Raw genomic sequence first — 12,809 nt, forward strand, 5'->3', positions numbered from 1 at the left:
TTTTTTTTTTTTTTTTTTTGAGACGGAGTCTCGCTCTGTAGCCCAGGCTAGAGTGCAGTGGCGGGATCTCAGCTCACTGCAAGCTCCGCCTCCCGGGTTCACGCCATTCTCCGGCCTCAGCCTCCCGAGTAGCTGGGACTACAGGCGCCAGCCACCTCGCCCGGCTAGTTTTTTGTATTTCTTAGTAGAGACGGGGTTTCACCGTGTTAGCCAGGATGGTCTCGATCTCCTGACCTCGTGATCCACCCGTCTCGGCCTCCCAAAGTGCTGGGATTACAGGCTTGAGCCACCGCGCCCGGCCGCATTTGATTTCTTATAGCTTCTAGGTTGTTCTTTTTTAAAGTTGTATTATAGAAAATTTCAGGGCCAGGCTGGGTGGCTCACACCTGTAATCCTAGCACTTTGGGAGGCTGAAGCAGGCGGATCTCAGGTCAGGAGATCGAGACCATCCTGGCTAAGACGGTGAAACCCCGTCTCTACTAAAAATACAAAAAATTAGCCGGGCGTGGTGGGGGGCACCTGCTACTCAGGAGGCTGAGGCAGGAGAATGGTGTGAACCTGGGAGATGGAGCTTGCAGTGAGCCGGATCGCGCCACTGCACAGCAGCCTGGGAGACAGAGCAAAACTCCGTCTCTAAAAAAAAAAAAAAAAAATTAAAACGCATAGAAAAGTAGACAGAGATAAAGCGAACCTCTGTGTACCCATTAAACAGCTTCATATGCTATCAACATGTAGCTAATATATAGTGGAGTAAAGAAAAAAACACGAAAACATATGGCTAATATGGTTTCATCCATATGCCCTCATTTCTCCCTTCCCCCATGTTGTTTAGTTGAAGCAAATCCTGGCTATCCATAATTTTAGTAATAAATACTTGAATATATCTCTGAAAGAGGATTCTTTTTAAAAAATGTAATTACAATACCTTTATCACACCTAAAAAGATGAATCATAAATCCTTCATGTCATCAAATATCTGGCATTCAGATATTCCTGATTGTGTCATAAATATTTCTTTAATGATTGGCTTTTTCGAAACTGGATCTAGACATCGTAGTCCACATATTGTATTTGGTTGATGTGTCTCTTAAGTCTCTTAATCAATAAGTTAAGAGACTCCTGTTTTCCCCTTTTCTTGCCATTTATTTTAATTTCTTACTGTTTTTTATTTTTATTTTTATTTTTTCATTTTTTTTGAGATGGAGTTTCGCTCTTGTCGCCCAGGCTGGAGTACAATGGCGTGATCTTGGCTCACTGCAACCTCCACCTCCCAGATTCAAGCAGTTCTCCTGCGTCAACCTCCCGAGTAACTGGGATTACAGGCACCCGCCACCACGCCTGGCTAATTTTTTATATTTTTAGTAGAGATGGGGTTTCACCATGTTGGCCAGGTTAGTCTTGAACTCCTGACCTCAGGTGATTCACCTGCCTCAGCCTCCCAAAGTGCTGGGATTACATGCATGAGCCACCATGTCTGGCCATTCTCACTTTTATTAAAGAAACAAAGTCTTTTGGAATTTCCCACCTGCTGGGTTTTACTGATTATATTCTTGAGGCATAATTTAGTGTATTCCTCTATCCCTGTATTTCTTGGAAACTGGTAGCTCTAGAAGCTTATCAGATTTAAGTTCAGTTGTTTGGCAAGAATACTTCCTAAGTGGTCTAGAGTACTTCTTACTGCATTGTATTAGGAGGTTAATGACATCTGTTTGGGTTTCCCTGTTTTCATGATGTGAATTCAGATTGGTCACTGGGTTCAGCAGTTGTCAGTCTGGCTCATCCACCATAAAAGTCCCCATCAGCCTTTTGCATAAGGTTTTGCTACCATTGATGAGCATTACCTTTCATTAGGGAAGAGGATATATTTAATATAACCAAAAGTTGGTCTGTCATATAAATTGTTTTATATTAGTGTCATTTGTATTTATTAACGTAAGTTTTTTGTTGCTGTTTTAATCACCTTTAGTGGGAGCCAAGAGAAATAATGTTTAGGAAGAGTGTCTTGTAAACCATGAAAATCTATGTAAATATTATTAAACAGGGAGCTTTTTAAAATATAAATTTATGGAGAATTTTTTCCAATAAAAATTATAAATTTTTGTCTCAATAGACTCTCAAAAGGATTTGGAAAATGATCCATCAATAAATTCTCAGGCACAGGAGACCACAATCATGGCAAGTAATGCTGAGGAAGCTCAGACCCTACACTCTGCCTGTGGTCTTAGCAAAGACCACCAAAGGGTGGAGACAGTGGGTCCGGAAAGTGCAGATACAGGTGATAAATCCGAAAGTCCAGATGAAGCAAATGTGGGGAAACATCCAAAGGATAAAATAGAAGATGAGAACAACCAGAGTTTTCTGGATGGTGAAAAAGGGCATCACCTCCCTTCAGAAAATCTGGGTGAAGAACCCTTGGATCCAGATCCCAGCCCTTCTCCAAGTGACAAGGTAGGAAGAGCAGATGCACACTTAGGGAGCAGCTCTGTGGCCCTCCCTAATGAAGCAAGTGACGGAACTGGAGCATCTCAGGAACCACCTACTACAGACTCCCAGGAGGCCCAGAGTCCTGGTCATTCCATTACAGGGCAAGAGGGCGAGGATACACTGAGGAGGCGACTGCTGGCCCCAGGTAAGAGAACCCCTGAACTACTCTCCTGTTTTGTATTGCTCTGTTAACTGAGAAAACAGCAGAAGTCAGAGGCCGTCTTTCCAGAGAACTTTTGTCTATCTTTCATAGGATTAAGGCCTTTGGGCCTTGCCCAAGCTCACACAGAGCCATATGACTGAGTTGATTTTAGAATGAGTTTTCTCATCTAGGCTAGCTCATTCCACTGTATTAAGTTGCTTCCTACACATAAACTGCATTTCTAAGCAATGTTTTTATTAACTCTTTATATTGATGTGATATGACAAAAAGGGGCATGACTTTTAAAAAATTTGCTTCTAGTTTTTTATTTCTTATGAGAATATTTTGACATAATTTTAAAAATCTTTTACTTTTTGGTAAACTAACTGTTACATAAAGCAAGACATGGGTATAGTTAAAAATGAGCATTAATGGGACAGTGTCCTTAACTCAGTCATGTTTCAGTTTTATAGGACTTTGAGTAAGTCAGTTAGTTTCTCTATACCTGGTTTTTTCTGCCTATATGTTAAGAGGAACGAGCATGTCTTCCCTGATGAAGGTAAGCGTTGCAGGGTGCTAAATCCTTAACGGGAACTCAAGAGGTGTGAATTCTGGTTGTGGCCCTACCACTTGCTAACTTGGGTGACCTTGGGAAAGTCTCTTCCCTTCCTGGTGCTTCAATTTCCTATTTGTAAAATGAAGAAGTTGGATAAGATGATATCCAGGGATTCTTCTAGGTGTCACCTTCTGTGATTGTGTGTGGATTTGTATTTTATAAGCGCTCTGAAGAGCTCAGTCTGAAATGCCCATTTGCCAGTGCAAAAGAATATAAAATATAAGACACTCTGTTCATCAGGGACTTCAGCAAGGGCTAGTAATTCATGTTTCACTGCAAATCAATGACTAATCTCAAATATATATTTTATTTATTAATCATTAGAATAATCTGTAACTTCAGTGAAGGCAAGGACTGTGTCCCTGTCATTCATTGTATATCTCTGGCACCTGGCACATAGAAACACCTTTATAAATTTTGTCAAATGAATGAATGTGATTTGTATGGACCATGACCTGTGTCAGAATTTCACTGTTATGAGCTAGATGCAATTACTTATGCCTCTAGTCCCAGTTACTTGGGAAGCTGAGTTGGAAGGATTGCTTAAGCCCAGGAGTTTGAGCCTGCAGTGTGCTGTGATCACCCCTGTGAATAGCCACTGCATTCTAGCTAGCCTGGGCAATGTAGTGAGACCCCATCTCTTTAAAAAAATTCACTGTTAGGCAGGTTCACTGTGAGTAGAAAAAAATATTGTTTAAAAAAATCCAGTTTAGGCCAAGAGCAGTGGCTCACTCCTGTGATCCTAGCACTTTGGGGGGCCAAGGCTGGTGGATCACTTGAGGCTAGGAGTTCAAGACCAGCCTGGGCAAAATGACAAAAACCCATCTCTCCAGTAAACACAAAAACAGCTGCGTGCACTTGTAGTGCTCAGGAGGCTGAGGTGGGAGGATTGCTTGAGCCCGGGAGGTTGAAGCTGTGGTGAGCCGAAATTTCACCACTATACTGCAGCCTTGGTGACAGAGTGAGACCCTGTCTTTTAAAACAAAAATGCAGTTTATGTATGGAAAGCAACTTACTATAGTTGAATGAAGTTATCTGTACTCTAAGAGATGAGAAACCTTGTTTTCATCTCAACTTAGCTACATCTCCTTATGTGACCTTGGGTAAGATCTTCCCTGTACCTTTTTTCATGATAGGTTAAGTAGTGCAGCCGGGGTATGTGTCCATTATAGATCCTTTCAGTTCTGAAATTCCATGATATGATATTTTAAGAACCTACTTTTTGGGGTGATATGAGCAATCCCTTATAAGTGAAGATGATCCTACTCATCTATGCTAATAGAAGTACCTGGCTGGGGTTAAGCACAAATTTAGAGTCTAGTGTGATTTAGCTTAAGAGTGCTAAAAATTGTTGCCCGTCTTTTCACCCACATATTTTAAGCTTGGCGTGCCCACCCTACACCTGGATTTTTACATATTTTGTGAATTTTCTTCACCTTATATTCCTTGCTTTGTATATCTCCTTCACTAAGAGTTTCAAATTTGCTTTTATAAGCTATTTTGCAACTGTACAGTAATCTCTCCTATCTCAGAACTTAGTACTTCTGTTATTTTTATATTTGGGGTCTTGAGGGACCATGTGAAACTCGAACACTGGAATTAGAGCACAATTACCCTGTGAAGTTGAATCTCGTGTATAGCCAACATTTCTTAAATCCCTTCTTAATTTTATACATTTTGCTGAATCACATTTTAGGTAAGTTTGGCCGCAGTATTTAAATGTCTTTGTCTTTGATATAAGAGGCAGTGAGGAATTGTGAATATAGCAACATTATCCTTGAATGAATTTCACAGCATTTCATTTTATTCTTCTAAGTAAAATAAGAGTAATAGTCTTAAAGGAAAGACAGGAAAAATGTTAACTTTGGTTTTTTTTGAGGTGGAGTCTTGCTCTGTCCCCCAGACTGGAGTGCAGTGGTGCGATGTCGGCTCACTGCAACCTCTGCCTCCCGGATTCAAGTGATTCTTCTGCCTCAGCCTCCCGCGTAGCTGGGATTACAGGCACCCACCATCATGCCTGGATAATTTTTGTATTTTTAGTAGAGAAAGGGTTTCACCTTTTTGGCCAGACTGGTCTCGAACTTCTGACCCCAAGTGAGCCACCTGCCTCAGCCTCGCAAAGTGCTGGGATTATAGGCGCGAGCCACCGTACCTGGCTAAGGTACAGAAATCCTTTTAGTCAAATCATTGTTTGGTTTGGTGAGAGATATAAAGGTATACATACTGTCATTAGTGTACTGCCTAAAAATAATATTGATTCTTTTCCTCTCCAGAGGCTGGAAGTCATCCACAACAAACACAAAAATTGGAAGAAATTAAAGAGAATGCACAGGACACCATGAGACAGATTAATAAAAAGGGTTTTTGGAGCTATGGTGAGAACAAACCTGGTTTTACTGCAGTGTTGATTCACATTCAGAAATCCTCAGTGAAAATGCCTAGAAAACTAGCAGATTTAAACAGTTTTAACATTGTGTTTACATACACTTATTTAATGATTGGTAGTAAGTCATAGTAAAATAGAAAAATAGAGTTTTAGGGATTTTTCCCTTAAGGGTACTGGCTGATATTTTGCTGTGATTAACAAAATGGAATTTCTCACAGTAGGAAAAGCTTTTCCTAAATCAGAAACAAAAACTGCCTTTCTAATTAGAGAATATTAAATTTTCAAGTGCATTTTAAAGTTACGACTCCTAAAAAAAAATGGTCAGCTATAGGTAGTAGGTGCATTGAGAAGATGGAAGAAAATCTTGATCACTTATGTCTAAATTACATCATTAGTTATAACAACAAATACATAGACTCAGCTTTTACCTTTTATTTTTAAAAATTTTTTACTGAGTACTTAACTCTTCCATGAAGGTTTTGTCTTTCAACAAAGATATCTTCAAATAATTAAATCTGAGAAGAGATTAGAGAAGAGGTGCTTCTGGTGGATTAAAAGTTTAAACAATTTATGCAAAAGAAACTTATTGCTCCTAGTAAAACCTGATGGTATTTCTGCCTCATTTTAGTTTACCATAGGCTTTGTTTCTGGCTTGTGTTCTCTGTAATTTTCTGTTCTTTTCTCATTCTTTTGACAGGCCCTATCTTTCTTCTCTTCCTGGTTGTGGCTGTTGTGGCAAGTTCTGTGAATAGCTACTATTCCTCTCCAGCCCAGCAAGTGCCCAAAAATCCAGCTTTGGAGGCCTTTTTGGCCCAGTTTAGCCAATTGAAAGATAAATTTCCAGGCCAGAGTTCCTTCCTGTGGCAGAGAGGACGGAAGTTTCTCCAGAAGCACCTCAATGCTTCCAACCCCACTGAGCCAGCCACCATCATATTTACAGCAGCTCAGGAGGGAAGAGAGACCCTGAAGTGCCTGAGCCACCATGTTGCAGATGCCTACACCTCTTCCCAGAAAGTCTCTGCCATTCAGATTGATGGGGCTGGAAGGACCTGGCAGGACAGTGACACGGTCAAGCTGTTGGTTGACCTGGAGCTGAGCTATGGGTTTGAGAATGGCCAGAAGGCTGCTGTGGTACACCACTTCGAATCCTTTCCTGCCGGCTCCACTTTAATCTTCTACAAGTATTGTGATCATGAGAATGCTGCCTTTAAAGATGTGGCCCTGGTCCTGACTGTTCTGCTAGAGGAGGAAACATTAGAAGCAAGTGTAGGCCCAAGGGAAACTGAAGAAAAAGTGAGAGACTTACTCTGGGCCAAGTTTACCAACTCTGACACTCCCAGCTCCTTCAACCACATGGACTCAGACAAGTTGAGTGGGCTGTGGAGCCGAATTTCACACCTGGTACTGCCAGTCCAGCCAGTGAGGAGCATTGAAGAACAGGGGTGCCTTTTCTAAAGCTAAGCACAAAGTTGGTTATAGAAGGTGTATGTTTATGAAAAAGTTTGTTTAAAGGCCTTTCATTTATATGGAAGGAGGTTGATAAAATAGGTTGAGGAAATAGCCTGAAAAACAAAAATGAGCTTATTTTAGAAACAAGTTTTTATTTTTTACTTCTTGTAAAATCTTTCTAATCTAAGCCTTGACAAAACTAAAAATTAACCGACTTTTTTTCTTTGCCTTTTGGACCAAATCAGGTTTGAAGTGTGGATGATATATATGAGAATTTTTTTAAAATTCTAAAATATAGCAACATTGCACAGGAAGATACTCTTACTTCTTAGAGTAACTACAGAGTGATTTTTTTTTCTTGAGTGAGCCTCTGAAGAGCCTTTTGGATGCTGTTTGGACTTGGATGAAAGCAATTAGAATTATGAAGCAATGACCACTTTTAGAAAATTTTTCTATCACATGTTGAATATTTTCAAAACCTCACTTTAATAATCTAAAGTTATGGGATTATATCTTATATTAATTTTACAGTTTTGAGTAGTATGATAAAAGAAATAAGAATTCAAACCATTAAGTACCTACCTATACTACATGTAAGGCACTGTGCTTTTATTCCATTCAGCTGAGGTTTAAGTGTACCTCAGTACAGAATAAGCAGCTGTACTCAAACATTCTTAAAAATGAGAACCAATGGGGAAATTGTTCATAATCATTGGAAATGAAGAAATTCCAATTGGCTATATCTTTACTTCAGCTTTTCTTGAATGATTTACAGCAGTGATTTTCAAACTGTGTCTGCTGGCACCCTTCCCCTTTGTATCAGAGCAGTTCTGCTTTTAACTGTTTTATATGTCAGGCTCTATGAGATTTCATTGGAACAAAGAGTTTCACTGATACTCAAGTTTGAAAACCATTAAGTGAAAAAACATCTTAGAAGATAGGAAATATGTAAAAAAATTGAATGTATTAAATCTTATGAGTAGGAAGATGAAATACAGGTTTATCATATAGAGATATTGTTTATGAACACTAAAGATCTATACATGAACAGCAGAATGTATAAGCTAGCATTTACTAGCATGTCTCTGATGCTTTTGTTCATTTCTGTTAGTCGTCATTTTTGTCCCCTCTGCATGGAATTTTATACTTGTCTAGGGTGAGAGTTTGTAGACTTTCAGCAGAACATATTTTAATAACCAATTTATTTGTTTTATTTTAAAAAATTATTTTTGAATAAGCAATTTAATAGTAAATTTTATATGAACACTTGGCATAACTTTACCAAACAGTTTATTTCTATGCAGTGATGGAACATTATGTAATACAGCTCATTTCTTGACCACCTAGTTATAGAAGTACCATTAAGTTAAAAATTAGAGAAATCCAAGAGATGTTATACTTAATGAGAGGAAGCAGAAATGGTGGGTAGATTCTCAGAGGTTTTGATGTTCAGTACTGACTGTTGGACCATGTTCTGTGATTGTAAGAAATATTGAAAACAGTTTGTATGGAGACAGTAGGTGATTAGCATTTGAGCTCTGAAAGCAGAACTCTAGTAAAATGATCTCGACCTAACAAAGGGTCTGTTCTATTATATAGACTATTCCCATAATCCTGGAATGTTTCAACTAGGTTTTGGCCTCTCCATTATATGAGCTCATATGTATATATTTAAGAAGTCTGATTAAAGTATGGAAAGATTTTAGGAAACACTAAGACAATACAGGCATCTTTATTGATACCTAAAAAGTTTACAATTGAGTAATTGCTTAATTGAGTGTAGGGGCATACCTGAAGGAAGAATTTGCATTTGGGACTTTGAAGGAATCTTCCAAGAGATTTGGGAAAAGACCGGAACAAAAAGTTAAAGCATAGTGAATGTAATATAAATGTCAATCCAGTATAAAAGCAGAGGAAACGAAGGAAAATCTATATACCATATGCACATTTTTTCTGTCTTTTTAGATCTTAGATGCTAACATTACATCCACAAAACCAGTGTTGCCTTGTACAACTATTATATTGGCCTGCTGACCTGTGCTACCTCAGATCTGTAAAGGAACCAGTATGACGCATATTCTTGTTTCGTCATTCGGTCGAATATGGTTTTTCATCATTTCCTTTCAAAATAATTTAGAAAAATAAATTTCTAAAGTCACAATGGCTTTTATTTAGCCTTTTTAAAAACACTTTTCCTTCCATGTGTAGTGCAATCAATTGAGAGTGTTGTCAGTTTTCTGTCCACTATTTCAAAAGTCGTTTTTTTTTGAGATGGAGTCTCACTCTGACTCCCAGGCTGGAGTGCAGTGGCTTGATTATAGCTCACTGTAGCTTTAAACTCCTGGGCTCAAGCAATCCTCCCACCTTAGCCTCCTGAGTAGCTGGGACTACAAGTGCATACTACCACACCACTCTACCACTCTGTTTTGTATAGAGACAGGGTCTCACTGTGTTGCCCAGGCTGGTCTTGAACTCCTGGCCTCAAGTGACCCTCCCACCTCGGCCTCCCAAAGTGTTTGGATTACAGATGTGACCCAATGCATCCAACCTCAAACTTTTTTTTTTTTTTAGAGAAGGTCTTGCTCTGTCACCCAGGCTGAAATGCAGTGGCGCAATTTCACCTCACTGTAACCTATGCCTCCTGGGTTCCAGTGATTCTTGTGCCTCAGCCTCCCGAGTAGCTGGGATTACAGGCACACACCACAATGCCCAGCTAATTTTTGTATTTTTATTAGAGACGAGGTTCTGCTGTGTTCTCCAGGCTGGTCTCGAACTCCTGGCCTCAATTGATCTGCCCACCTTGGCCTTTCAAAGTGCTAGGATTATAGGCATGAGCCACCACACCTGGCCTCAAAAATCATTTTTAAAAGAAGCAGTATATTAGCTCTGGGTCTTCTCATTACTAAAATGACTTTTTAAACATGATACTATATTTTATAAATGTACAGATAATTCAAATCTATTATCTAATGTGTTCTCTTAGGTTAATTTCTATTTGTTTCTATTCTTTTCTTTGTGTGTGTGTGTGTGTGTGTGTGTGTGTGTTGAGACGGAGTCTTGCTCTGTCGCCCAGGCTGGAGTGCAGTGGCGCGATCTCGGCTCACTGCAAGCTCCGCCTCCCGGGTTCACGCCATTCTCCTGCCTCAGCTTCCTGAGTAGCTGGGACTACAGGTGCCTGCCACGACATCTGGCTAATTTTTTGTGTGTGTGTTTTTAGTAGAGACAGGTTTTCACTGTGTTAGCCAGGATTGTCTCCATCTCCTGACCTCGTGATCCGCCCGCCTCAGCCTCCCAAAGTGCTGGGATTACAGGCGTGAGCCACCGTGCCTGGCCTATTCTTTACATTTTTTAAGGTTTCAGATTTTCTTTTGTGTGTCTAGTAATTCATCTTTTATTGTCATAGATAATTTGCTTATTTGACTTAGAAAAATGATTTGTAGGCATACAATATCGTACATGATACCTAAACATTGCCATTTACTTACTCTCCTAGAACAACTTTCATTACGCTGTCTATTAATATAAATTACCTCTTGAGTAATCCCAGAATCATAGAACCAATTGGTGGAATCAGAAACTGTCTTTGGACTTGAGGTTTTTCTTCCCTTAGGGTAAATTTTAGGTTTTCTGGTTAGTTTCCAGGGTTGGCAGAGAAGTTCATATCACTAAAGGGGTTCATATCACTAAAATAGTAATGCTAATTTGTTTCATATTTCTATTTTAAAAAGCAATAAATTTCAATACATTTCATTTGAAGCCCCCAAGTTTATGGTGGTTAGTGAGGCTCAGCATGCCGGTAACCCACCATTCTCTCAGCTAATGACTCCACTAAATAGTGCTAGCCACTGAGATGGTTTTGACCTTTTAAACAACTTTTTTTTTTTTTTTTTTGAGACAGAGTTTCTCTCTTGTCCATGCTGGAATGCAATAGTGTGAACTTGGTTCACTGCAACCACCACCTCCCAGGTTCAAGCCATTCTCCTGCCTCAGGCTCCCAAGTAGCTGGATTACAGGCATGTGCCATCACGCCCAGCTAATTTTTGTATTTTTGGTAGAGACAGGGTTTCCCCACGTTGGCCAGGCTGGTCTCGAACTCCTGACCTCAAGTGATCTACCCGCCTCGGCCTCCCAAAGTGCTGGGATTACAGGCGTGAGCCACCGCACCCAGCCTAAACAGCTTTTAATTACTTGATTTATACTTTATTAAAGACAGGAAGCACAATGAGCAGTGATATTAAAATATAACAAATATAGCATGGGAAAGTGATAATTATTCAGATGATCTTTACCAGCACGGCATTTGTGTATATCTGTCCAAACTCTACGCCACATAGCAGGTCTCTGGCACTTCAAAAATGGATGTTAAATAGAAAATAATAAATAATAGCTGATTAGGGTCATCATTTATTTAATCGGAATAAAGATTATAGCCATAAAATTTACTTGCAGAGAAATACTTTGTTTTAAAGACAGGGTCTCGCTCTGTCACCCAAGCTATGGTGCAGTTGGCACAATCACGGCTCACTGCAGCCTGGACCTCCTGGCCTCAAGGGGTTGATCCTCCTACTTCAGGGGTTACAGGCACACGCCACCATGCCCGGCTAGTTGAGAAGTACTTTCAAATAGCAACATGAAGCCTTTCTTTTATCATTTGAAAATAAAACATAGTTGTAAACATAAACCAGTATGTCTTTGTAAAGCCAGTAATATATCATTTTATAGGAGCATTGTCTTCTTGTGTTTTTCAAGTTGACTATGTAGTTCTATGCCAGTCTCCATTTTAATATCTCGTTTGTCAAGCTGAGCATATTTCATTTTGAAATGTAGTTGTTGAGAAGTCATGGTGGTTTTTTGTTTTTCACAATTCAAGTAGCTTGAACACTCGTCCAACGGGAAAGCTGATGCTTATCTTTGTGGCAAATGCTTGGTTGAATAATATATTTGCAAAGATGTTAATTCTAGAGAGAGCAAAATAAAGTTGAGATGTCTGTAAAACAGTTTCTCCAGATGACTTTAAGCCTTATTTTTGTAAATTTATGTTAAATTTTAGGTGTTAAGTTGTGAAATACCTAATGATATGGGCCTAAATTTGCCTCATTCGGACCAAGACGGGGCTATTAAAATCCATTTCGAGCTAATAAACTGTGCTAAAATTTCTTTGTATTATTATTATTATACTTTAAGTTCTAGGGTATATGTGCACAACGTGCAGGTTTGTTACATAGGTATACATGTGCCATGTTGGTTTGCTGCACCCATCAACCCGTCATCTACATTAGGTATTTCTCCTAATGCTGTCCCTCCCCCAGCAGGCCCCGGTGTGTGATGTTCCCTGCCCTGTGTCCAAGTATTTTCTTTGTGCAGTTCCCACTTGCGAGTGAGAACATGCCATGTTGGTGAACTGTGCTATAACCTCTGTATCTCTATAGGCCAATCCAAATGGCCTGAGAACACAATCAGTATCCCCTAATCTGCAAAGAGGTAAATACCTTAGTCTTCAGTACCTTTCCTTCCAGTATTATCTGCGTTATCTGTGTCCTCTTGCTTTGATGTCTTGAAAAGCCCATAAATTGGTGCTTATTTGGCAAATGGTCTCCTGCTTTTCCTCACTGAGGCTTATAAACTAAATTTGCCTTTGGCTAAGAGCAGTTACATGAACCAAAAAGAACATTTTAGACTTGGGAAGCAACAGGCTGAGTCACATTGCAAGGGGCAGAGTTGGCCAGGCCCCC

The 12,809-nt window shown here is 39.6% G+C and overlaps 1 protein-coding gene across 6 annotated transcripts in view; it reads left to right on the forward strand.

Moving 5' to 3' along the window:
• The window catches only part of LOC112622436 (torsin-1A-interacting protein 2), a 40,280-nt gene extending 28,046 nt beyond the window's left edge, over positions 1–12,234 (forward strand). For all 6 annotated transcript variants that reach the window (XM_025382075.1, XM_025382068.1, XM_025382085.1 and 3 more), the window contains 3 exons: positions 2,111–2,629; positions 5,516–5,617; positions 6,326–12,234. In XM_025382075.1, the coding sequence (XP_025237860.1) occupies positions 2,111–2,629; positions 5,516–5,617; positions 6,326–7,083 (1,379 nt within the window). In that variant the 3' untranslated portion in view covers positions 7,084–12,234. The remainder of the gene's footprint in view (positions 1–2,110; positions 2,630–5,515; positions 5,618–6,325) is intronic.
• Positions 12,235–12,809: the final 575 nt, after the last annotated feature.

Source organism: Theropithecus gelada, chromosome 1, assembly GCF_003255815.1.
Source record: "Theropithecus gelada isolate Dixy chromosome 1, Tgel_1.0, whole genome shotgun sequence".
In the NCBI taxonomy this organism is placed as follows: domain Eukaryota; kingdom Metazoa; phylum Chordata; class Mammalia; order Primates; family Cercopithecidae; genus Theropithecus; species Theropithecus gelada.